This window comes from Eretmochelys imbricata, chromosome 3 (genome assembly GCF_965152235.1).
Source record: "Eretmochelys imbricata isolate rEreImb1 chromosome 3, rEreImb1.hap1, whole genome shotgun sequence".
NCBI lineage: Eukaryota > Metazoa > Chordata > Testudines > Cheloniidae > Eretmochelys > Eretmochelys imbricata.
Window position 1 is genome coordinate 192,626,996 of NC_135574.1, and position 27,054 is coordinate 192,654,049.

Genomic DNA, 27,054 nt, shown 5'->3' on the forward strand with positions numbered 1-27,054 from the left:
ACTGGGTGCTGTGAGTTTTAAGCTTTCTGAGTCTGAACAGGGCCAGGCACTGCTTCTGGCTGGCGGTTTCTGGGCACACCCTCAGGGTACAGATCCTCTGTCTAACACCCCTTTCTGAGAGCTGAGACCCTGCAATCCAACTGACAGGACTCCAAGACTAGTGCCAGCACCCCATAACTCTACCGTTGCTTGAGAACACTCCTTCCAAGAGCTCCAACCCTGTAGGCATGTTGGTTTCTTGTTTATCCTTCAGGGACACAATAGCTGAACATTTTAAAAAGTTGTAAATATAACAAAATGTTTGAATGTTTACATTACTTTTTTAGATTATTCTATTACTGAAATAGGAGACAGGTGGGTGAGGTAATATCTTTTATTGGACCACCTTCTGTTGGTGAAAGAGAAGCTTTTGAGTTACACAGAGCTAATTTTTCATATCTGGGTCATTGAAATAACTGCACTTTCTCCTGTAGAGATAACGTTGCCGTGATCCCTAACTCTTGGGAAACTCTGAACAGAGTGGCATTACATTTGCATAGTTGTATTAAATTAAAAATCTTGCATTGTTTGTATGCGTGATGGATGGATTTATATTTTTTCTTGAAAAAGCTTAGTAAACTTAAAAAAAGAAAATTTGATAACATTTTTAGAGAAAAATATCAAACTGCAATATTTTCCAATGTTAAGTGTTCAATAAATGTAATTACTTCTACCTGAAATGCAAGAAAAACAGCTTTTAAATGAATACTTAGATTACATCCTAATTAAACTCTAAGTTCCCCAAAGAAAATATGGAACTACTTGGTATCTCAGATGCAGAGAACCACTGGTCTAGAAAATAGACAAGCTTTTTTAAACAAATAACACAAGCACTATATTCTGCATTTTTAACCCCTTCTCTCATTGTACTATTTTCCTCAGATCCCCTGCCAGAAATAAACAAAAACAAAAAACACCCCAAGAGGAACTGTGAACTCTTATGCCAATACAACTGCAAAACAGTATGGCTCGCTGTATGGTAATATTACTGAACTCTTTTTTAGATATACATTTTAATTAGTAGTAAATACTGTGGTAAAGTCAATGCCTAGTACATCATTTGTTTCCTTTTATTGGGATTGCCCTGTCTTAAAAATCAGAGTCATTCAAATTATGGAATTTTTGTTCCATTCAGTGTTTGGAGTAAAAGCTACCAACTGATTCAAATATCTACTACTTCTTGGTGTTTGTCTGTATGGTATAAAAGCCATGCATGTACAGGTCATACTGTTAGCGTTGAACCACCTGGTGAGGTTACTCAGATGAAAAGACATCTAAAATAGTTAGTGAAATAAATCTTAAGTAAAGTAGAAAAGCAATAATCTTTACTGTGGACAACTGCAGGGAAGGAATTAAAGCATTAGGAATGGCAACATTACAGAGTATAGTAAGTGACAAATACAAATGAGTAAAGCTTAACAGAAACATAAACCATTTCATACCCCCTTAAGTGTGTATCACTGTTCTTATTTTTAAAGTTTTGAACAAGAGTCTTTACCTGGAGGTGCAGTGTGCTTATATTCAAGCTTGTGCTGTGGATTCTTCCTGCAAAGAATGAAAACCAATACAATAAAATAATTTCCTGCCCTTGCATTCCACATTTCTTCATTCAAGAATTATTCACTGCACAATGGAAGTAATCATCAAACTTCAGAGAATGTGAATGAAATTTAAATTAATCACTACGTAGTTTCAAATCACTTATCTGCAGCTCTCTCAATATAAAGAAACAGTAAAAAGAAACAGCCCCCCCCAAAAAAACCTTTTATGTTAAAATAATCAATATGACTGACTTTAGCTCTCTAGAATCAGCATTCTCATATGTATTTATCTATGGCACTTATAGACCCCCCCCCCCCATTACTGTACCTCAGTGCCTCAATCTTTAGTATATTCGTCTTAGTATTTCCTATTTCATATGGTCTTTCAAAAAAGAACTAGATACATTCATGGAGGATAGGTCCATCAATGGCTATTAGCCAGGATGGGCAGGGATGGTGTCCCTAGCCTCTGTTTCCAGAAGCTGGGAATGGGTGATGGGATGGATCACTTGATGATTACTTGTTCTGTTCATTCCTTTTGGGGCACCTGGCATTGGCCACTGTTGGAAGACAGGATACTGGGCTAGATGGACCTTTGGTCTGACGCAGTATGGCTATTTTTATGTTCTTATCACCCACACTTTACAGATGGAGATCTGAGGCACACAGAGAATAAGTAACTTGCCCAAAGCCACACCGGAAATCTGTGAGAGCAGGAAACTGAACCCAGGCCTCCCAAGTCTTTGGCTAGTGTTCTAATCACGGCACCATCCTTCCCCTACACGCCTCATTTGTTCAGCACAGTTTGTTCACCATTTTCAAAAGCAGAATAGCTTCATGTTTGTGACACTCTGTACCTCCAAATAGTACCCTGGAACCCCCATATTCATCATTGAAATATGATTGTATGTTTTGTACAATGCATGCCTTGTGAGGTATCATTTTAAAAGTCATATTCAAATCATTTGATTTGTTGAACATTAATATCCTGTTGGGTTGTATGTACTATCATTGTATGTGAAGTTATGAAGTATTGCTATATGTGTTATTGAGATGTCTGTGTACTGTGGATATCTATGTAAATGCAGTGCCTGTCAGAGGCTTGTAGTTTGACATTAGCATCATAGTGTGAGAGACAGCCCAGACTGGTGGGTTTGGAGGGCTCAGTGGTCCCACAGCCCAGGCTGCACCCCAAAGACCCCGTCACAATGTTGATTTATTAAGAACCATCATTTTGCATTTCCCAGACTCTTTTAAATGAGTTCCAATGCCCAACCCATGCACATACCCTACAAAAGGGGTAGGAAATATATTTTTAAAAGGCTAAAGTTAGACATATAATACTATAAATGTCTGACTTCAGCAAGGAATATGCACACTTATTTTTAAAAATTAATCATTTTACATTTTAATTACTTATTACATTTAAGTTTCATATATGTCAAAGAGGATTCAACTTCAAATGCCACTGTAGACAGTGTTCATGTGCTGAATATTCTGCAGGAAGTGTACACACTGAAAAAAATCCCCCATAAAGTGGATTTGTACGCTGGAAACAGACTCTAAAAACACTATTGCTGGGTTTTTTGTTTATCATCTATCACAGATTTCTATGCAAATATGCTCCATTTACAAGTAAAAACTATTTTTTCCTCTCAATTCCCAGCCCCAAGAATCAGTCAAGCTAGCACCCAAGATAGGTTGTTTGTTTTTTCTAATCACCAGCAATACAGCACTTGAAGTTAATGGGACCACTCGTGTTCATGTACTTTGCTGGATCAGAACTAAAGTACTCAGCATCTTGCAGTAATGAACCTTAATTAGTAAACCAATATTAAGAATTATATTTTGTTTAGAATTTAATTTCACAGGAGTGCTCTCAACTTTCCCTTGAAGTTGTTTTCAAATCTCATTAACATCAATAAGAAATAACTCAGAGTGTTAATAGCAGAGATCAGTGCAAGGGAGGAAGAAGACAGTTTGTTACCTTTATGTAGAAATATGGTGATAGATAAAAATAAAATCACCTCCCACTTCACAAGAAAAAAAAAATCAAGATTAATTTGCTACCCCTTCTTCATCTTAAATCTTTTGTATAATTAGTTGTCTTCATAGAAGCTGTCAGAAGGGCTAATTATTTACTCAACTTGCACACTGAGAAAGAGGAAAGAGTGGCAATCACATGCAATTGACTGGAATGTTTATTACAGGTGTCACAAAGCTTCTAGAGTCATAAAAACACTGCCCCCCCGCCAAAATCATGCAAGATCCTGAAAGCCTGCACCATGAATCACAGGGGACCCCGTACTTAGATGACAGTGTTATCCTTTAATAATAGAATTAAAACATTGTGAAGCCACAAAGTATGAAACAAATGATATCTGGCCTACAGAGGAAATGAGATATGTACAACTAGCATATTTGCTCAAAAGTGCAATTTTGAAGACAAAAGTAACTTTTCATTAAATCTGTTTAATGTAGGACATTGGATCTACAGTCTGTAATTCTAGTTTCTACAGTTCTTTGTTTATGAATATCCCTAAACAAACGATGTAACCCTGTCCTCCTCACTGAATTTATTGCTAACACAGAAACTTTCCAGTGATTTCAATGGCCTTTGGATCAGGGCTACAATTCTAAGAGCCAAATTGTACCTCCCATGATAAAATCAACAGGACTCTCAAAATTTCATTAGATTCAGTATGTGGTATTTGTCGTGAAGGCTCCCCTCTGGAGGAAAGAATTACAGGACCTCCAGAACCAGAGGATCTGAGGAGCAAAAAAGTCTAAATCCACTGATCTTGGGGTCTCCTTGAGCTTTGCTCGTCCATTCTGCTCCCCAAAACAGGCCTTCCCCCCTTTTCAGAAACTACATTGTACTGTCAGTCAATGCAGTGGAACCCACCCATTAACAAAGCCTGGCTTTGGGAAAAAGACTAATGGCCTAAGGATAATAGATCATTTGTGTGGAGTTATGGGAAGGCCTAATTTTCCTAACCAGAGTCTTGCTAAGAGAATAAGTCTACTTTGACTTGTTTTGGGAACTTGGACTTCTACTGATAGGTTCACAGACTGTTTAGAGATAACGTGCACCTGGACTATAGAAAAACATTCTCCAGATAAGGTAAGTCCTGAGATGTGTGAGGGTTTTGGAGGAAAACCATGGAAAGTTCCAGGAGTCCATCACATGACCAGTGGTAACCTATGGATGACAGAAATATAAGACAAAGGACTCCAAGAGTGGGGGCTTCCCCCCCCCTCATTTGATGGTGTCTGTCCCTTTTCTTTTGGTTTTCTTATTTTCCACTCAAAGTTGCAGGTCTAGTGCGTGATAGCTAACTAACACAAGTAACATTCCGTACAAGACAGTGTTTTTTTCAGTTATTGTTAGGGTTGCCAACTTTCTAATCACGCAAAACCGAACACCCCTGCCCTGCCCCTCCTCTGAGGCCCCACCCCCGGCTCACTCCATCCCCCCTCTCCCAGTCATTCACTCTCCCCAACCCTCACTCACTTTTACCAGGCTGGGGCAGCGGCTCTGTGGGCAAGGGCTCCATGGTGAGGCCGGGGATGAGGGGTTTGGGGTGCATGATGGGGCTTCAGGCTGGAGCAGGGGTTGGGGTAAGGGAGGGGGCAAGGGCTCTGGGCTAGGGCCATGGGATTTGGAGTGCAGGAGGGAGCTCAGGGGTGGGGCAGGGGTGTGGGAAGGTTTGCAAGCTCTGGGGTGGGGCTGGGGATGAGGGGTTTGGGGTACACCAGGGGGCTCTGGGAGGGAGTTTGGAGTGCGGGAGGGAGTTCAGGGCTGGGGCAGGGGGTTGGGGACCAGATGACGCTTATCTTAGGGGGCTCCAGGAAGCATGTGGCATGTCCGGCTCCTAGGTGGAGGGGCCAGGGGGCTCTGCATACTGTCCGGGAACCACGGCCAATGTGAGCTGAAGAGCCAGCATTTGGGGGGGCAGCATGTGGAGCCGCTGTGGCTGCCTCTGCTCTGAGAAGCAGACACGCCGGCCACATCTGTGATTCGCAGGCAGCTTGCCTTAGCCCCGCTGCACCGCCAACCGGACTTTTAGCGGCCCGTTCAGCAGTGCTGACACAAGCAGCCATGGTCTCTTTTCAACCGGGCATTCTGATAAAAACGGATGTCTGGCAACCCTAGTTGTTGATGGAGGTTTTCTCATCTTTTTTCCGTCTAGCCTTTTGATAGCTACTATACCTATTTAATCTTACTTCTGCTATTTCAGAAAGATTAACTTTCTGTTGGAACAACCTAATAGTTTTAATATACAGTACTAGTTTCAGTTTCTTTTTAACAATGTTTTTACAAGTGTTCAGAGTGAAGCAGTTTATGACAATAGTTTACACAGTTTAATATTTCAGAACTTCACACTACATTTTTCGCCGCATATGAAGGGACATTTAAGTTAAGCCATGTTCATGAGGATTTTCAGAACAACATGCATGAGTCCAATTTTACAATAAAAAGTTGTTTTTAAAACAACAAAGTCTCACTTTTGTGTCATACTGAAGAGTGTATTCTGCCAAATTATCTTTATTGTGCTTTGTTCTACAATTTGTATCAGGGACTGACCACATCACTGTATTTCTCAGCAGACAGAAAAACAGAATATTTCTGGTTGCATTTTAATATTTTCTGTTTTACTACACATTTAAACAGTGTTCGAATACTACAGAACATTTTTCAGGACAACTAATGATTTGGGGTTAGATTTTCAGAGATGCTGAGCACCCTCAGCAATTATTAACTTTAGTTGGAACTGCTGGTGCTCAGCACCTCTAAAAATACATGCAATATACAAAAACACAGGCTTGTACTTGATGGTATAGGAAAATGATTATCTGACCTTCAACTATTCAAGATTCAGGTTTTCTGAATTTTAGCTATATGTCATCCAAGTCAGAGAGTTGAGATTAACCTGTGTTCAGAAGTTTTAGACTTTGTATAGTTTAAAATTAGCGTAACTCTTCAATATGTATTTATTCAAGATTTTTTAATGAGTGAATTTAGGGCTTGTGAGTAGTGGCTGAATTAATACCTGGAGACTTTATTCAGATACATCATGGGCAGTGGTAACGTAAGCTTCCCCAGAAATACCTGCTCCCTGCAACAAGAACACACTTCCAGGATGAAAGGGAGGTTTTCCACACTCCAGTTACACACACAGATCCATGGCCCTCTCGGAATACGGTTAATGGCAGCAGCAGTGCTGTTGGGGAAACTTCATGACCCAAAGACTGATAATAGAAGCAATGCCGCTCATCACTATGTACCCAGTTCAAATCCAACTCAAGATAGTATATGCAAAAACCAGTTACCATACAATTGTTGCACCAGTGGCTATGATGAAATGAGATTGTGGTTTCAATTCAATTCTTACTGGACAGATGATCCGGCCATTCTGGGATCCTCATTTAAGTCACAGAAAGTTGTTTTGATGCAAATGCTCAGACAACAATTCTCATGAATACATTACAGAGAGACATGAGTGAGACGAGAATTCTCAGTTTTTTGTGGCTGCTTCAAATCTTGTACTAACAGATATAGATATTCTGTAACTGAGTACCGACAGTATTTTGGGAGTTCACATTCATTTTATATCTATGTTTGACTATGTAAGTGATTTTGTCAATTATAATTCGAGGATGGGTCAGATGCATCTTCCACCTTGTCAGCCCAGGGCTCCTCGCCTGCATGGCATTTACTCACCAATTTTTATTCCATAGTTAAAAATTTATGTTACCCCAAATTTTAAAACTCCTACTCAGGCCTTACTCAGGCAAAGCTACTGATGTCAATGAGTTTTGCCTGCATGAGAACTATGTAAAAATGAACTAAGGACATTCAGTTTTAGCCTCATTTAGCCTCATTTTTAAAATGTGACGTTCATGTCCAGCTTAAGTATTCTTAAACGAAAGTGTGTTGTAACTTGGGATGTAAATACCATTTAAAAAATTAACCGTTTAAACGATTAAAATATTTTGTTTAAACGTTTAGCCGATTAAAGGGCTGGCTGGTGCGTGGCCACTGGGGCCGGCTGGCCCGGGGGTTAACGGTTCAGGCAGGTTAACATCTTACATCCCTAGTTTAATTAATCTTGGGCTCAACTATTTTGTAAATATAGTTAAGGCTTTCTAAACAAAGGCTTGACAAAGTAGCTTCCAGTATTAATTGGCTCCCCACAGAAAAAGCCTAAGGCAGTTCAACTGCATGCATTTTGGAGCAAAACTCAAGGAAAACAACTCAGCCATATACCACTAGGATGTTTCTTTGTTTTTTAAAGACACCAATTATTGAAACCCACACTGCTCAATGATGATGAGTGCACATCGCTAAGCATGTGATATTATTTGTTATTTATGACACCCGGTAACATTTGCTATTAGTTGAAGCTTTAATATAATCTACAAAAAACACTCTTGCTACAAATACTGCCTTGTGAATCCATGTTGCTCAACTAATCTAATTTTCTTGAAATTTCACAGAAAAAAGTCTAGGTAGTCTCTAAAAAGCACTCATTTGAATTTGTTAAACAACTTGCTAAGAGAAGAAGCAGTTTATTTGATTTGTGATTTTGTAACTACTGTTTCCCAAAATATCAGATTTCAAGGAAGTCTGAAGCACAGAGTGATATTTAACTGAATGAAAACTGTTGCCAAAACACTAGATGACTAAGTCAATGGCTTCTGAAGTGCTATATAGAAGACTAGATCTATATATACACACACACTGAGAATGAAACCCACGATATCTAATGGATTGGGTTTGTCACACAGAATATGAGATTCTCACTATCGTTCATATGGAAGCAGAGGTAATCACCAATAAAATTCAAGGGAGTTGAACTAGTGAATCTTTGACTGTAGTGGCACCAAGCATTTGCATCGTTCTCCTGTACGTCACTGCTTAATACAAGATTTGTTTATGCCTCCTCAAACACTTTGATCGAGTTTGCTGAAAAACATGGTAAGTGTCAAACAACAAGTTTATGGCATTATTAGTTCATGCACACTGAATGCCAAAATTTGAAAATTCATATTTGTTGCATGTATTTTCTTCAATTGATTAAATAACTGCTGTTTTATAGCTCTTTCTGCCTTCCAGTAGCTATTCACTAAACTGTCCAAAAGAGAATGAAGTTCAGCTGTTGGCAGGCAATAACCTCTTCATAAGGGACACTTCCAAAATAAGTTAACTATATCTTTAATTTATACAAGAAAAATCCCTGTATCACATCTCCGCATCACTGCGGTTTTGCTAGCTTAGAAAAGCTGTAGACAACACACACATCTTGAAACTTCTAACGATCTCAAGTCTTGAAATTCAAGAAGAAAAACAAGTTATTCCTGCCCTTACCTACAGGTCAAAACAACAAAAAATTAAGCTAGCTTGGTAAGAATAAAATATGGCAATAGTATGCTAATATGCTAATTAAGAAACAATAATATTTACTATTGTGGTAAACCCAGGACAAACAGCTACAAAAGGGGGGTAGTAATTAGTCCCAGGGGATTAAAAGGCCCCTCCCTATCCACTGAGGAGAGAGAACCATGGGGCAATAAGGTTCAGCTGGAAAAGGGGTTGCTAGGGCCCAATTAGGTTCAGCTGACTCCAACTACTTGGGACCTTTTTAAACCCTCCCCTGGGTGGAAGGAGGAAAAGAGTGAGGGAGTGAGAGGAGCAGGGAAGCTGCCAGTAGGCCGTTTGCAGCAAGACACCAAACCTTCCCAGTAGGGAGGCTGCACTCGTGCCCCAGAAGGGAAGGAAAACAAGCACAAGGGACTGACTGAGGAGAGGAGTAGCAGGACCCTGTGCCACCTACAAGGATTCACCTTGCCCCAAACCTGAGTCTCCAAGGCTAAAAAGGACTAAGCCTACTGAGCGAACAAGGTATTTTGCCACACAATGTACAGAAAGAACTGAGTTTTCATCTGATGAATGTTTACTAAATACAAAGGAATACATATTTATCATTACCCTTGGGGAAGCATGTTTGTCTCTTCATTTAATGAACTTCAGGAACAAAGCATATTCCACTGTAACTTGTCATGACTGCATAATTATACATCTATTATTCCTTCTGGTAAATTTAATGAAGTATTGTTACAGCTGGTAGTAAAGCTGCAAGGGAATAAATAAAAGTATTGTATGAATAAAATTAACTTTCACTCTTTAACCTATCCTTGCAACAAAGCCCGTTGCCAACTGTGCCCACATATCTATTCAGGGGACACCATCACAGGGCCTAATAACATCAGCCACACTATCAGAGGCTCGTTCACCTGCACATCCACCAATGTGATATATGCCATCATGTGCCAGCAATGCCCCTCTGCCATGTACATTGGTCAAACTGGACAGTCTCTACGTAAAAGAGTAAATGGACACAAATCAGATGCCAAGAATTATAACATTCATAAACCAGTTGGAGAACACTTCAATATCTCTGATCACACGATTACAGACATGAAAGTCGCTATTTTACAACAAAAAAAAACCTTCAAATCCAGACTCCAGCGAGAAACTGCTGAATTGGAATTCATTTGCAAATTGGATACAATTAACTTAGGCTTGAATAGAGACTGGGAGTGGCTTAGTCATTATGCAAGGTAGCCTATTTCCCCTTGTTTTTTCCTACACCCCCCCCCCCGCCCCCAGACGTTCTTGTTAAACCCTGGATTTGTGCTGGAAATGGCCCACCTTGATTATCATACACAATGTAAGGAGAGTGGTCACTTTGGATAAGCTATTACCAGCAGGAGAGTGAGTTTGTGGGGTGGGGGGGGGTGAGAAAACTTGGATTTGTGCTGGAAATGGCCCAACTTGATTATCATACACATTATAAGGAGAGTGATCACTTTACATAAGCTATTACCAGCAGGAGAGTGGGGTGGGAGGAGGTATTTTTTCATGCTTTGTGTGTATATAATAAGATCTTCTACACTTTCCACAGTATGCATCCGATGAAGTGAGCTGTAGCTCACGAAAGCTTATGCTCAAATAAATTGGTTAGTCTCTAAGGTGCCACAAGTCCTCCTTTTCTTTTTGCGAATACAGACTAACACGGCTGTTACTCTGAAACCTCTCACTTCAATGTAATTTTTATTCAAGTTAAACTTCACAAGTGACAAGCAATAATCTCTTGTCCCTTTACCGTGAAGCCAGTAAAAGAATGAACAGAAATATAACTTCTGTACAACTGATAAAATGGAAATAGCATTAAATATCAAAGCTTCATGCACAACTAAATTATTTTCATTCACTTAAAGAAAGAAAAATTAATACAACCAACCATAATTGTTGCACAGCTTTATTTATTTGTGTTAACTTAGCACCTAAAATGTGAACTGAGATGCAAGTCCCATGCACATCAGCCTCTATACATACAAATATTACTGCCCCCGTGGACCAACAGAAGTTCTGTGGCCCTCCGGGACACTTTATGCAGAAGCTTCAGCCTGGGAGGGATTTGACCCTCCCTGTATAAGTATTTGGCACTGAGGTTGATAATGGGGGGCTGATAGCTAAATAAGACTAAAAACTTGGGGAAACAACAGAGATAAGGAATTATTGGTTTATTTGATATGATTTAGTCAAACTAATTAGATAAAATTTGATGATTTGATAGTAACCCACTTTATTTTAATTTGATTTGTTTATATGTATTTTATGCTTTTGCTTATTTAGTTTTATTAATAAAATATATAAAATTGGAAACTTGACTACTCTACCCAGCCTATCACTGGGAAAATTGGTTCCCCTTTTATGAGGAGAAAGGGCTATACAGTATCCATCTCAGCAGAAGGGGAAACCGATGTTCCACAAAACCAAAACCTTTTACACCACCTACCTAGCCAGCAGTTCACTTCCAATTTTTTTCAGGATCCACAGAATAAAAAGTGGTACAAATAAATAGTGCCTAGAAGTGTGAGGAAAGTAAATAGTACATACATGGATATGTTAACATAGGTCTCCAAAACCTGTCAATTTCAGATTGCCTGTAAATTAGTCCAATCCAGAACACGAAAACTACATTTTATGTGATTTTCCTGGCCTACATTTTAAATATGCTCTGAATTAGATACTCTATTATGAAAAATCTCCATAATACAACAGCAATTCACTGCAAGAGAAAAATAAATCCGCTACAGAAGTTATGATGCCCAATTACAAATGTAATCTAATGTGCTAATATAACCAAGACTCATAAAATAATCCTCATACAAAATAAAATTTAAGATGAGGAAGCATTCTGATTGGTTTTACAACACATCACTCCAATAAGAAGAAGAAAAAAGGTTCCTTGAAGTATATACTTGAAACAATACCCACAATAGAGTTGTTTTCAAGGCTCCAATAATGTATTTTTTATGGAATTAATTTTGTTCATAACCTGTGTGACAGAGTGCTGGGCAACAGCTGAGCCAGCACTCTGGTCACCACAGCTCCAATTAAACACTGTACAATAGACCTTGTTAAGAAGAGCTGTGCCTCATTGGTGGGTGGAGGAGAGCTGGAAGGCTAATTTAGCCATTAGGCAGAGAATACAAAAAGGCACAGGAACCAAGTAGGAGAGGGAAAGCAGGCAGGTGAGAGGGAGGGAGAGAGGGAGGGAGAGATTGCTCTTCACTGCTTGCCGCAGGAGCTAAGGACTCCCTAAAATCGTAGGAATAAGGCTGCATAGTGTACAAGTGGGAAACAACATTGTAAATAAACTGCACTGAATGTTTTACCAGCATAAAGCTCTCTCAACTGCTTATGGACTTGAGCAGAGACGGGAGCAAGTGGGCCCAGCCACAACCAGCAATGTTAACAGATGAAGAGTACTGTTCTAAAATGGCTACATTTCAGAAAAATAGAAAACATGTCCCCAGATATGCTTTCATATCTGGATGATTTTCATTCACTAGTCACTTTGAACATTAAACAATATTTGAAAACTGTTCAGAGACAAGTATGAAGATAAGCATTTCTTATCTAGCAATAACAAATCTGACTGCTCATAGAAATTTGGATATTTCAAATATACATAAATAATTGAGAATCCACATTGTTTGCATTACTTCAAAAAGTATTAAACAAAATTAATTCCAGTAATCATATTGCTTCTGCTTTTTACAGCATGTTTACATTGAAGTATTCAGTTGAATTATTTTTATGCTTTCCAGAATCTGAGAAAACTCTTGAATAAAATGAAAAAACCCAACTCAAACAAGATATGCACTTAAAAAGGGGGGAAATATCTATTTATATGAGAAAAGAGTTTGTTGAAGCTCTGTGTGAGGGTCAGTCTTGCAAACGTGCCACTGAGTATAGGCCCTTTCAGTGCCGCTGTGGAACTGATGGGAGAATTGGGAGCTACTGACTAAATTATTAAGTACTTGTGTAGGAGAAGCATTTTCAGTACTGCTATTTCAACCACCACACATTCATGTGGAGGCAGGAGTCTTTGTAGCTGTGAAAGTAACCTTCAAAATGTGAACTGAATACAAGCTGAAGTGAGATCTGCCTGATTCTAGAGACAGCTGGAAACAAATTCAGAAATGTCAAATGCCCCATTCAACTCCAGGTATTACTAATGAAGACTAAGAGGACGGGTGACAATGTTGGCATTTTAAAGTATTTAACTAAAGTATTTAACTCCCTCCTTATTTGAGGAGAGAGATCAAGCTATTGTGCTCCATCAGTGCGGATATGGTAGCAGATATTGGCACAGACAATTACTATTAAAAAATTTCTTCATCATCCCAAATTTAAAGTCACCTAACTGCTTTGCCCAAAAGGAGGAAGGAAAAAGGAGATGCATCCACTCCCCAGAGCCAAAAGCCTCAACTGTCTCTTGGTCACCAAAAAGCAGCAACAAAAGATCACCACATCTTTCTGAATGTCAGAAGCCCCAACAATCCCCTATTCAGTGAGATAGACATCCTGCTTTCTCACAACAGGCTATGATGCATTTATGTGTTTTCCTTACAAAATCCTGTGGAACATTAAAAAAAAAAAAATGGTTACTCCCTTCTCGTAACTGTTGTTCTTTGAGATGGCATTATTAAAGGTTCAGAGAAGGGCAACTAAAATGATTAGGGGTTTGGAACGGGTTCCATATGAGGAGAGATTAAAGAGGCTAGGACTTTTCAGCTTGAAAAAGAGGAGACTGAGAGGGAATATGATAGAAGTATATAAAATCATGAGTGGTGTGGAGAAAGCGAATTAGGAAAAGTTATTTTCTTGTTCCCATACTATAAGAACTAGGGGCCACCAAATGAAATTAATGGGCAGCAGGTTTAAAACAAATAAAAGGAAGTTCTTCTTCACACAGCGCACAGTCAACCTGTGGAAACTCCTTGCCTGAGGAGGTTGTGAAGGCTAGGACTATGATAGGGTTTAAAAGAGAACTAGATAAATTCATGGAGGTTAAGTCCATTAATGGTGTCCCTAGCCTCCGTTTGTCAGAGGGTGGAGATGGATGGCAGGAGAGAGAACACTTGATCCTTACCCATTAGGTGCACTCCCTCTGGGACACCTGGCATTGGCCACTGTCGGTAGACCAGATACTGGGCTGGATGGACCTTTGGTCTGACCCAGTATGGCCATTCTTATGTGTTCATGTCCATTCCAATCAGGTGTGTGGGTGCGCACATGAATGATGGCTGGAAGATTTTTCTCCTAGCAGCATCCATTGGGTTGGCCCAGGCGCCCCTTGAAGTCACGCCTTCATGGTGTTCAATATAGAGGCCTGCCAACCCTCCACCCCTTAAGTTCCTTCTTGCCAGCTACTCTAACAGAGGGGTAGGAGGGTGGGTATTGGAATGGACATGAACAACACATTTCGAAGAACAACAGTTACGAGAAATGAGTAACCGTTCTTTCTTCTTTGAGTGCTTGTTCATGTCCATGCCAATCAGGTGACTCCCAAGCCCAAATTCAAGAGGAGGGGTCGGAGCTGTCCACTGATTGGAGTACTGCTCTTCCAAAGGTCGCATCGTCTCTGGCCTGCTGAGTAATCACGTAATGCACAGCGAAAGTGTGTATGGAGGACCACGTCTCTGCTCTGCAGATTTCCTGGATGGGAACCTGAGCCAGGAATGCCGTAGATGAAGCCTGCACCCTGGTAGAGTGCACAGTGATCAGAGGTGCAGGAACACCTGCCAGGTAGTAGCACTCACGGATGCCAATTTTTACAGTGACTGCCACATACTTGCGTTCAGATTGTTATAATCTGATGGGAAATATATGGATTCTAGGCTTCTTCAACTGTACATTACGTTACTGCTAAGAAATTAAATGAAACAAAATCCCAAACAGGTAACATTCAATCATAATTTCACAATATTTTTAGTCTGCACAGCAGAGATGGCAGAAAGCACCACACTCCTAGAACTGTGTTTACACCACAGACAAGAAAGTCCACTCAGCAGAGCTAAATTAGCTGGTACTCCATAAAAAATGCATATAAAACACTACAATAACTGAAGTTTACCAAGTGTTAGGGTATAAAAGCAGGAAAAAAATATTGTATGCATCTAAGATATTACAAACAAGAGAAAGGTGGGAAAAAACCATTGGAAACCCTTTTTAAAGCTGTTAATTATACCCAGTCATAAATAACTGAAAAGATTTTTGGTTTTTGGCATTATTAGCACAGATTAGCAACTTATTTTGCTCTTTAACATGTCAATATATATTAAACTACTAGTAAAAAATACATTTATTAAATTATATTCCAGTAGTCTGAAAAAGTAGAAATTCAGCTAACATTTTAGGCATGAACTTGAAAAACCATTTTTGTCTAAACCAATTTAAAGTGTAAATAAATTACTATAAAACACATTTAATCATTCTAATATATTACAATCATATGGTAAAAGTACTACAAAGGTCTGTATATAACTATAAACACAAATTAGTTTTCAGATTCTTCTAAAAAGAAGCTTGAACAGATTTCTACATCTTCCCATCAATTGTTTTAGTCTAGTTTAGATAACAGTATAACGTGTACAATTAAAACAACAACTTTATGGTTTAATAGAAACTGACAGAAAGCAGTAGCAGTATGAGAAAGTAATATATCCCAAAGGCCTATGATTCTAGCACCCCCTATAGACCTAGGAATTAACACCCCCCAGCACTACAAACAAACACAGGACTGCTGGTAAAATACCTTTATTTCCAACCCCAGTTGCATGAGGGTTACAAACAATTTAAATTTGTTACATGGCAGGCTGACAGTAGCTACTATGATAAGCAGGATCACCATAATACTACCAGTTAATATCACTCAGCAGCACTTTTGCCATTGATTTGTGTTAGAGTGTTAAAATGTTTAGATCAGTGGTTCTTAAACTATTTACTATGGTGGGCCACATATGCAGCTCTCTATGTGGGCCTCATCCACACAATATATACACTACCTGAACAGCTACACAAAAAAGAAGTTTAGTATTTGTTATATGACAGCAATACAATTCAAATCGATATAGCACCTTTCATTTCAACACTGGCAAATGTCTACCACAGGCATTTTAAATTAGCAAAGTCAGTCAAAATATTAACTGTTAAAATTAATTTACTGCAAGGGTGGCATGGCATGGTGTATTGCCACCCTCAATTCTGCACTGCTGGTGGTGGTGTGGCAGGGCTGAGCCCCTGGAGAGCAAGGCTGCCGAGCCTGCCTGCAAAGATGGAGAGCCCTGCACAGTGCGGGGCACCCAGCCCCCCCCAGCCAGGGACTGCCCCCTCATGCACCCAATCCCCCAGTCAGGGACTGTCACCCATACACCCAGATCCTCCACCAAATGACTGTCCCCCATCCCCTCACCAGACTGCCTCCCCCCACATCATCCAAAACCCCGGGGACTGTACCCCCCAGCATCCAGACCCCCGCAACACTGGGCTAAAACTTGTGCCTGCCCTGCAGAGACAGGGTGCCCTGTCCAAGACAGATCGGCCACCTGAGGCCACTGCCACAGATCGGCCACTGCCCCCCATGCACACAGCCCCCATCTAGGAATTACCCCCCAGCAGCACCCAGCAACTGCCCCCCAACGAGTGCCCCCCAGTACTCAACCCCCCCATCCAGGGTCTGTGCCCCAGTATCTAGTCCCCCATCCAGGGACATCCCCCAGTCACCAGTCCCCCCACCTACAGTCTGTCCCCCCATGCACCAGCTGAACTCCCCTCCCCGTGTCTCTGGACCCCTGCACCTGCCCCCCACATTCCAGGCCCCTGCACCCCTTCCCCATTGGTCTCCTACCTTGGCTGCACATAATTCAGCCATGCAGCCCGCCCTGCCCCTGTGATCCTAATACTGGGAAGTTAGCTCTAGCCAGGGTCACTGGAGCCACGATCCTGCGAGGGAGGAGGGGAGCGCTGAGCTCCCTAGCCTCCTGCTGTTGCTGCTGGACCCAATCCTCCGCTGTCCCATTTTACATCCTCACCAGCAGCTCTGCACCCGGGGCAGGTGTCCCTCCTGCTCAGCTCTAGTTACAGCCCTGAGGAGGTCACATGGACTGCAGCTGTGCACTGATTGGGCCGCAAGCAGCCCACAGGTTGAGAACCACTGGTTTAGATGGATAACTATTACTCTTTGGCTGGCCAGACAGTGGAGTTCCACACAAGGATAGTGGGGTGGGAAATGCATGTCCTGAGCTGCAGCAGAATTAACACACTTAATTCCTGACTGCTTAGTACAGCGACTGTAGCGCTTAAGTGAAGATACTCCTACACAGACGGGAGAGCTTCTCCTGTCGGCATAGTTAATCCACTTTCCCAAGATTGGGTAGCTATGTTGACACAGCACTGTCTATTAGGTGGGTTAGGTCTGTATAATTACATTACCACGGGGTGTGGATTTTTCACACCCTTGGGCAACGTAGTGTGACAAGGTTCCTCCTCTGCCTTGGTGGGTCCTGAGCTTATTGGCAGATTTGCTCGCCTCAGAGATTCACGGTAGTCCTCAGTTTGGCCACTTTTGCTAGTGGCTCAAACCTGCCATTCACTCAGCTAACCTCATCGCTGGCCAGCATGGGGAAAGGGAGGAGAACAATCCCCGCAGTCTCTGCTGGTCCACCTAGTGGGTCAGGGGATAGGCCAGGGACCTTCCCCTCTGGTGGGACCCACACTCCAGGTCAACACCTCCTGTATCCAATAGGGAGTTGGTGGGATGGGGGGAACCTGGGCCCGCCCTCTACTCTGGGTTCCACCCCAGGGCCCTGTGGACTGCAGCTGTCTACGGTGTTTCCTGTAACACCTGTGTGACAGCTACAACTCCCTGGGCTACTTCCCCATGGCCTCCTCCCAACACCTTCTGTATCCTGACCATAGGATCTTCCTCCTGATGCCAGATAGCGTTTGTACTCCTCAGTCCTCCAGCACCACGCCCTCTCACTCTCAGCTCCTTGCACGCCCCTCCCTGACTGAAGTGAGGTCCTTTTTAAACCAGGTGCCCTGATTAGCCTGCCTGTCTTAACTGATTCTAGCAGCTTCTTAATTGACTTCAGGTGTCCTAATTAGCCTGTCTGCCTTAACTGGTTCCAGCAAGTTCCTGATTGTTCTGGAACTGCCCCTGTTACCGTACCTTACTGCTTAACCTGGGGCTAATATATCTGTCTTCTATCACTCTCCTGTAGCCATCTGGCCCAACCCTGTTACAGTAGTTATACTGCTATAGGTCTGTAGTATAGACCTGGCCTCAGTCATCTGCTAACCCCTTGCAACTGCTTATTTTGAACTTTAGGAAAAGCTAATTGTGTTGTAGCCTTTGACACCCAGAGCAGACCACTGAAGGAAGAAGAGTGGAAAACAAACGGAACTTCTGCATCTGAAGATTGCCTCTAAGAACCCCAACACCAGGGTAAAGAAAATAGACTTGTTTTGGGGCTAGGGCTAAAAGAAAATGTACTTTGGCAACAGCACTGGAAATTACAAGTAAGAGCTGTCCTTTCAGTTTCCTTCTATTTTTATAAAATTCCATCCAAACAACTCCTAATAAAGAGAGGAGTTTAGGAGTTGGACCTCTTGTCACACTGGCTTGTGGTACATCATATGACCAAAGCTTAACAGAACAGACACTAAGTGCAAGAGTAATGGATTGCTAATTTACAAAGGAGACTTCAGTGGTAGTGGTTTTTCAATTCAATATAGAAAGAACTTTATTATGAAAAGCCTCAGTTACACTTCAAGGTGAACATAAGAAAATGTTTTAGTCTCATGTCAAACTGTACCATTTTTATAATAATCGTAAATATTGTTTTGGGTAATGGATTTAAAAGAAATCTTTTCTTGCTTTTTCTTTTAATCCAATTCAAATGTCTAGGTTACATTTCTTCTTTCTTTTCAGGTGATATTTCCCTTTGATTGGGGGATTGATATTCAAATTAGTTCTAGCTTCAAACCCAACAGGAGAACACAATTTGAGCTGGAGCTCAAAGGCTTAAGAAAAATCATCTGCTGAGTATAGTGATAAAATCCTGAAGCAACAGGCCACTTGAAAAATCCTGTCCTAATCAGACCAAAGCATTCAAAACATCAGCCAGGTCCTTTTTATTCTAAATATCAATTTACAGCAGAGGTGGGCAAACTACGGCCCGTGGGCCACATCCGGCCGGGGAGGCTAGCCCCCAGCCCCTCCCCCGCTGTCTCCCCTCCCCTGCAGCCTCAGAGCCATGCACCACCAGTGCTTGGTCCACCGCTCCTGCTGGTCAGCACGGCGGCGGCGTGGCTGGCTCTGGCCGGGCGGTGGGACTTTGCTGCTCTGAGCAGCATGGTAAGGGGAGGGTTGGATAAGGGGCAAGGGATACCAGGGGGAAGACAGGGAGCAGGGGGAGGTTGGATGGGGTGGAGGTTCTGGGAGGGGGAAGGGCAGTTTGGATAGGTGTGGGAGTCCCGGGGGGGCCTGTCTGGGGGCTGGGGTGTGAACAGGGGTCGGGAAAGTCAGGGGACAGGGAGCAGGGGGGGATTGGATGGGGGTGGGGTCCTGGGGGGGTGCTTAGGGGCCAGGGTCCCGGGAGGGGGTGGTCAGGGGACAAGGAGCGTTGGATGGGTTGGAGGTTCTGAGGGGGGCAGGAAGTGGGAGGGGACAGATAGAGGGCAGGGGCCAGGCTGTTTGGGGAGGCACAACCTTCCCTACCCGGCCCTCCATAGAGTTTCAGAACGCCCATGTGGCCCTCGGGCCAAAAAGTTCGCCCATCCCTGATTTACAGACAGATAATGGTTCTTAAAATGTAGTTAGCCTAGGGGAGGGCAAACTACAGCCCGCGGGCTAGATCTGGCCCATCAGGGCTTTCAATCTGGCCGGCAGGATTGCCAGCCCCATGGTGCAGTTGAGCTAAGGCAGGCTCCTGCCTGCCCTGGCCCTGTGCTGCTCCCGGAAGCGGATGGCACCACATCCCTGCAGCCCCTTGGGGAGGAGGTGGCAGAGGGCTCCGTGCACTGCCCTTGCCTGCAGGCGCTGACTCTAGGGTGACCAGACAGCAAGTGTGAAAAATCAGGATGGGGGTGGGGGGTAATAGGAGCCTATATAAGACAAAGCCCCAAATATTGGGACTGTCCCTATAAAATCACGGCATCTGGTCACCCTAACTGCCCCCTGCAGCTCCCACTGGGAATTGGCGGCTAATGGGAGCTTCAGGGGTGGTACCCACAGGCAAGGGCAGTGCACTGTGGAGCCACCTGCCCTGCCCTGCCCCACCCCACCCCCAGGAACCACAGCTGGACATACTGGCTGCTTCTGGGAGCGGCGCGGAGCCAGGGCAGGCAGAGAGCCTGCCTTAGCCCCACTGTGCGCCGTTGACACCCCGGAGCCATCATAGGTCCTAACCACATCAGCCACACCATCAGGGGCTCATTCACCTGCATATCTACCAATGTGATATATGCCATCATGTGCCAGCAATGCCCCTCTGCCATGTACATTGGCCAAACCAGACAGTCTCTATGCAAAAGAATAAATGGATACAAATAAGACATCAAGATTTCTAACATTCAAAAACCAGTAGGAGAGCACTTCAATCTCCCTGGACTCTCAATAACAGACTTAAAAGTGGCCATCCTTCAACAAAAAAACTTCAAAAACTGACTTCAAGGAGAAACTGCAGAACTGGAATTAATTTGCAAACTGGACACCATCAAATTAGGCCTGAATAAAGATTGGGAGAGGATCGGTCACTACAAAAAGTAATTTTCCCTCTGCTGACACTCACACCTTCTTGTCAACTGTTGGAAATGAGCGATGTCCACCTTGATTGCATTGGCCTCGTTAGCACTACAAAAGTAATCAACTGTTGAGAATAGATCACTTCCACCTTAATTGAATTTGCCTTGTTAGCACTGACCCCCCACTTGGTAAGGCAACTCCCATCTTTTCATGTGCTGTAATATATATACTGCTTACTGTATTTTTCACTCCATGCATCTGATGAAGTGGGTTTTAGCCCACAAAAGCTTATGCCCAAATAAATTTGTTAGTCTCTAAGGTGCCACAAGGACTCCTTCGTTTTTATAAAAATTACATTGATGCACAAACCAAAACAGCATCCAACTCTCTCTCTTGAAGCTGTGTTGGTTCTGTCATTTTTCAAAGGAGAACTGCACTTTAAGAACATCTTTAGAGTCACCAGTTTCCAAACAAGCTATGGGGAATTTTTTTTAGACTTGTGTGTATAGAGGTCAGTAATGTTAAAGGAAGTTGTTCATGCATCAGTACGTCCCAATAGAAATGCTGACAACTTTTCAAGACATGACTTTGCCCAATAAGTCTAGCAGCCATTAATTTCAGCTGGATAAACCTCTAACTGTGTATATTGGGCAGTGAAGTGAAACTTGCTGATATCTTTTCAAACAATCAATTGTCCAAATTCTAAATATACATTAAAAGAAAATGCAGAACTTTCACACCATGAGGTGGACTTTACTACTTATCAAGACATATTTTAAAAGTGAATTAAATTGTGTGCATGTTATTCTAAGAAATCAAAGTGTTGAATATTAAAATATTTGTATTTGTTGTGACAGATTAGATGTAAGACACGTGTATAAGAAGTCAGGATACTAATGCTAGCCCAAAAAGAATGTGTACTTTTTTCTTCAGACTTGAAGAAGAGCTCTGTAAGCTTGAAAGCTTGTCTCTCTCTCATCAACAGAACTTGAGCCTATAAAATATGTTACTTCACCCATCTTTTCTAATATCCTGGGACCAACATGGCTACAACAACATGGCATACCAAAAAAAAGCACTTGTCAGATAAGCTGTAGTGAATGAGTAACTCATTCTCTCTTTCAAATAAAGGATATAAAGGGTAGATAGATCTTCAACCTCCATAACTTTGGAAACTTATTCACCGACATTCCCATTGTGGATGTAAGGTTTATCTTTTTAACATGCCTGTTGGATCAGCAAAAACAATGAGGAGTCCTTGTGGCACCTTAGAGCCTAACAAATTTATTTGGCCATAAGCTTTGTGGGCTAAAACCCACTTCATCAGATGCATGGAGTGGAAAATACAGGAGGCAGGTATAAATACACAGCACATGAAAAGACAGGAGTTGCCTTAACAAGTGGAGGGGGTGTCAGTGTTAACGAGCCAATTGAATAGGCCACTTCCACCTTAATTGAATTGGCTCGTTAACCACTGACAACCCCACCCCCCACTTGTTAAGGCAACTCCTGTCTTTTCATGTGCTGTGTATTTATACCTGTCTCCTATATTTTCCACTCCATGCATCTGATGAAGTGGGTTTTAGCCCACGAAAGCTTATGCCCAAATAAATCTGTTAGTCTCTATTGTGCCACAAGGACGACTCCTTGTTTTTGCTGATACAGACTAACACAGCTTCCACTCTGAAACCTGTTAGATCAGGTCACTATCAGAGGTACCTTTGCAACAAATAATATTAGTGACAAAAATACTATAGGACTGTTCAAGGCAAGCTTCAGATGGCAATAAAACATAACCCTGTCAAAAAAAATGCCACAACAGTAAGCTATACCCAAGATTTAATTTCAAGAACTACACACTACTGTATCATCATTTTGTTTGCATAGCTCCCAGTTAAAATATGTCTTGCTTTACAAATACAGACAGACAACTGTATTGAATTATGTTTCTTACCTATAACAAGTAGTTCCATATGGACATTCAGGTCTGTCATCATCATCATCATCATCTTGACTTACAACCGCCACATCATGATAATCGCGGTCACCAGGGTGACTGAACTGCTGAAAATGAACTGGATTCTTCCTGTGATATTAAGGAACATATGTAAGTAAAAGTAAACAATATGACATTCACTACTCATGTGCATACAGAAATGGGGAATGCTGTGCAGCTAATTCAAGCAAGTTTATATTCCACAATGCATAATTATTCATCTGTTTGTGGCTTTGTATGTCGTGGTAAGCTTCAATTCTGTAATGTTAGTCATTTAAGACCTATTTTCATAGCAAATCATATAAAAGTTTTCAGTTTCTTTGTCTTAGCTCACGGGACTTGATTGTGCTCCGATAAAAGTTAAATAGGAGTTTTCCCCATTGACTTCAAATTGAAGTAGTATATGGTAACTAATGGCCTGATACAAACTTCAAGTGCTTTTTTCAGTACTTCTGTACCAAGATGGGACATGAGGAAAAAAGTCTTTCTATGGAGAGGTAAAACTCTATTACAAAATACCTACAGAACTGATAACCCAGTTGTAGAGACAAGTCCTTACTTAGGAATAGCTGGGTCTTATTTTCCTGACACCCAACTCTTCAGATCAGTTCCTAGAACAGTAAACTACCCTACTATAGTACAGAATCTCCCTTAGTGGTCATCTTCCAAAGTATGTTTCAATTAACTATTTCCATACAATATACACATTAATGATTGCTGTTTTACTTGCCCTACTTAAACAGTTAAACTGCAGCCTCTTTTGTATTCGCAATTTTTATCTTTTAAAATCCATAAATAAATACAAACACCTATACGCATATTTACACAATTCTTTGTCTTTCTCTCTCTCGTTGACAGGCGTACAAGATGCCAAAATGCATCTTCCTCAGTCTACTTGAGCAGACCATGAAAATAGGCTCTTTTCTCTGACAAAAAAAGGAATGCCCGAATCTCAAACTGCAAGATGTAATTATTGGACCATGACATGTAAGATGCAATCATTACATTCATAAATTGCAATCCCATTCCAGACACTAGTTCAGACAGGAGGATTGCTATATACACGAAGCCAGAAGCCACGTGGGACAACTCCACGATTGTCATAGTGGCCATGAACCCCTAAGAAGAATCATCTATACGACCACGAAAGCCACTGAGTACTACCAGCCTCAGCACATCAGTGCCACCATAGTGAGAAGTCTGGGGATTTCAGCTGTAGCTTCTACAAAGTGCTCTATACAATCATATTAAGCTCATTTTACTCCAATCCTGTGACCCATGCAGAAACTCAAAAATTTGAAGCAGGTGATTGTGAAGCTTCTGCTACATCTGAGACCAGATACTAAAACTATTAACAGCATAATGTACTTTTATGTAGTACAAGGATTTCAAAGCACTATACAAATATACCCATTTATAGATGGGTTAACTGATGATAAGGTAAGTGATTTGTCAAAAGTCACACAGCTAGTTATTGTCAACTATACCACTTGAATCCAGACTCAGTGGTCTGCTCAACCCACTAGGCCACACTTGAAGTTGCGTGCACTAACTGCAGACAGACACTCTAAAGTTGCATTTAACAGTCATTTTATCTTTTTAAACTATCACCGAACCCTTTAGAGATCATCATCACTTCCTTCCGTCAGATTAAGCACAACCAAATTAATGATGTCTTGGGAAATCAACTGACCTTTTTTGTTTAAGAATAATCATCAAACCAAACCTTCCTAGAGTCAGTTGGTTCAATTATTTTTCTAGAGGTAATGCTAATATGTTACCTAGATAAGCAAGGAGAATAGAAGACCACCAAGGTTAACTAACACAGCTTCCAGAACGATCCAAAAGAAAATAATGCTCTTGAATTGATTTTTATGTTCATTTCCACTTCAAGATTCAGACAGCAGTAGGTTTCTATCTAACGCCTCAAGTCCAACAGCAGTCATGTCTAGAAGTTACAGAATTTTATATGTCAGTTTTCTTTTTAGGGATACTTTATACAAAACATGAAGATCACTGAATAATTGGCCTTTCACCAGAGGAGGTCTTTCTGATCATTTTTTGTTCAATCAAGCATACAGATTTCTTAGGGACACTGACTGATTTAAGTTAACTGTCAAATTACATACTATGTGTGAAGAAGCTTAAATGGCCATCAGGGCAAATAAAATATTAAACTCTACCCTGTCCTGTCTGACGAAGTCCTAGCTGTTCTGCTTTCATTTCATGTTCTGCTCAATGTTACCAGCATGCACAATAAAAGCATCAAATTATATACCATAGATAAGCCAATGTTTCCCTTCTTGACAGCAGAAGAACAACCTACTCATTCTCCCCATTGCTGTACTTTCAGTTAACTTTCTACTTTTCTAAGGCACAAAACAATTCAGACAAAAGTAAAGGAACACCACATCCATTACACTAGGGAATGACCCATATGCTACACTGTCGAAATGGCTGAATTCTATAATAAACTCTTGGACAGTGGAGAACACTAATGTTCAGCTGACCAGAACAACATGGTTTTTCTTGTGTAAGTAAGTTCAATACATTACTTACAAGAGTATTTTATATGCCTATAAAGATTCACAAGCTATGCGGCTTTGTAAAATAAAAGCTTTAAATTATACTTGATATACCTGAGTTATTTAATACCTGCAGCTTTACAGTAATTTATAGAAAATTTTAGTTATTATATACCCAACTTGCTGCTAAACAAAGCATTTGAACAAAAAATGACAGTTACCAAAAATCAAAGGAATTAACCACCAGGAAAAATCTTCCTGCTGTGACAAGGAGCTATTTACTACAGTTTTTTAAGATTCCTGACTAGCTAAAGGGTCTTTAATCAAACCAGTTACAAAGTCAGTCGAGCTGATTTGAATCAATAGATTGGATTTTAATTCTCATTGATTTCCTAGAAGGCTTTTGATAGGTATACAAGCAACAAAGTCATTTGGAACATCAATTTTTTAAAAAAACAATGACTTTGCTGCTACAGTATCACCACCATTGGAGTCCCATTAACAAAAATGCAATCACAAACCATAGCTATTACACTATTGATTGTAAACGTGAAGAGTTTAAATCTAAAGTTCTGACATGGTAGCATGTGTCTATAGTAACATACTCCATCATTAAGTTTACTGGAAGAGAGAACTTAGAGAGGCTTATCAAATGCTGGGCTAAGTTTAATTTTAAGGAAAACTAAAGATATTCCATTTTCAGAAGGGAGTAACATATAACATATTTAGAAAAAAATGTGTATGCGAAGCCAAGAATTCCTGTGGGTCCTGTTCTGCCAGTTCAGACAACAGGTTCTATATCTGTCCCTTCTAAGAAGTGCAGACATGAAACACAAGAGCTTTGGTGAGGTCACTGTCCCTGTATAAAGGGTGCAACAGCTTCCAGACTCAAGCTGAGTAAATTAAGCTGAGACTACTTGAGACAAAGTATGGTATTGTGGTTTGGTTAAAGCACTGGCTTGGGACTCTGGAGATCCTAGTTCAGTTCCTGGTTGTACCACACACTCCTTTTAAAACCCTGGACAAATCACTTGATTATTCCCCATCTGGAAAATGGGGATATACAGTCTTTCCACCACCCTTTGTCTATTTACACTGTAAGCACCATGAAGCAGGGACAGTTTTGTACTATGTATATACAGCACCTTGTACAGAGGGAGCCTGATTTTGGTTGCCCCATCTAGGCATTAATGCAGCGCAAACAAACAAGAACAGCAGCAGACCAACAACCATCTATTGACAGGGAGAACCATTTGGGCTGGCACAAAAACACATGAAAAACAAATCAGCATGTAAGAATTTAGCCTTTACTATTGTCCTGAGAGAGCCCAGACAATGGGGTTGGCTCACAACTGAATTGAACATTGACCCAATTTATTTCATTCTAAAGCAAATCTGGAGTTGTTGTGATTAGGGATAATGGAAACTGTCACGTAGCCATTAGTGACACTATCTTATCCTTGGAACAAAGGTGATGTGGTATCACTGAATTTGAATCTGCAGACATTCTCCCAAAGCTTGGTGATAGGATTAGTGGTATGAGAGCAGATCACCAGGCCTTCTCCTCTAGCTGAAGTGCCTCCAGCTATGGGAAGAAACTGTCAGTTTGTGATTTATAAAAAGGAATGCCTGAAGGTACAAGGAGCATAAGTGTGTTGCAGAGGTCAATTTTTCTTTAGTTTTTATTGTCAGCTACAATTTTAAAAGACTTGAATGGGGGGGGGGGGAGAGGGGAGGGAGTTCCTCGGATAGACACACATAATAGGGAAGAATCATTGTGTTTG

The 27,054-nt window shown here is 41.3% G+C and overlaps 1 protein-coding gene across 1 annotated transcript in view; it reads right to left on the reverse strand.

Annotated features, from left to right (window-relative positions):
• APLF (aprataxin and PNKP like factor) overlaps positions 1-27,054 on the reverse strand; it is a 95,643-nt gene that overhangs the window by 17,898 nt on the left and 50,691 nt on the right. Inside the window, exons 8-9 of the mRNA XM_077814000.1 lie at positions 22,704-22,835; positions 1,538-1,584 (exon numbers count right to left, since the gene is read on the reverse strand). Of these exons, the coding sequence (XP_077670126.1) occupies positions 1,538-1,584; positions 22,704-22,835 (179 nt within the window). The remainder of the gene's footprint in view (positions 1-1,537; positions 1,585-22,703; positions 22,836-27,054) is intronic.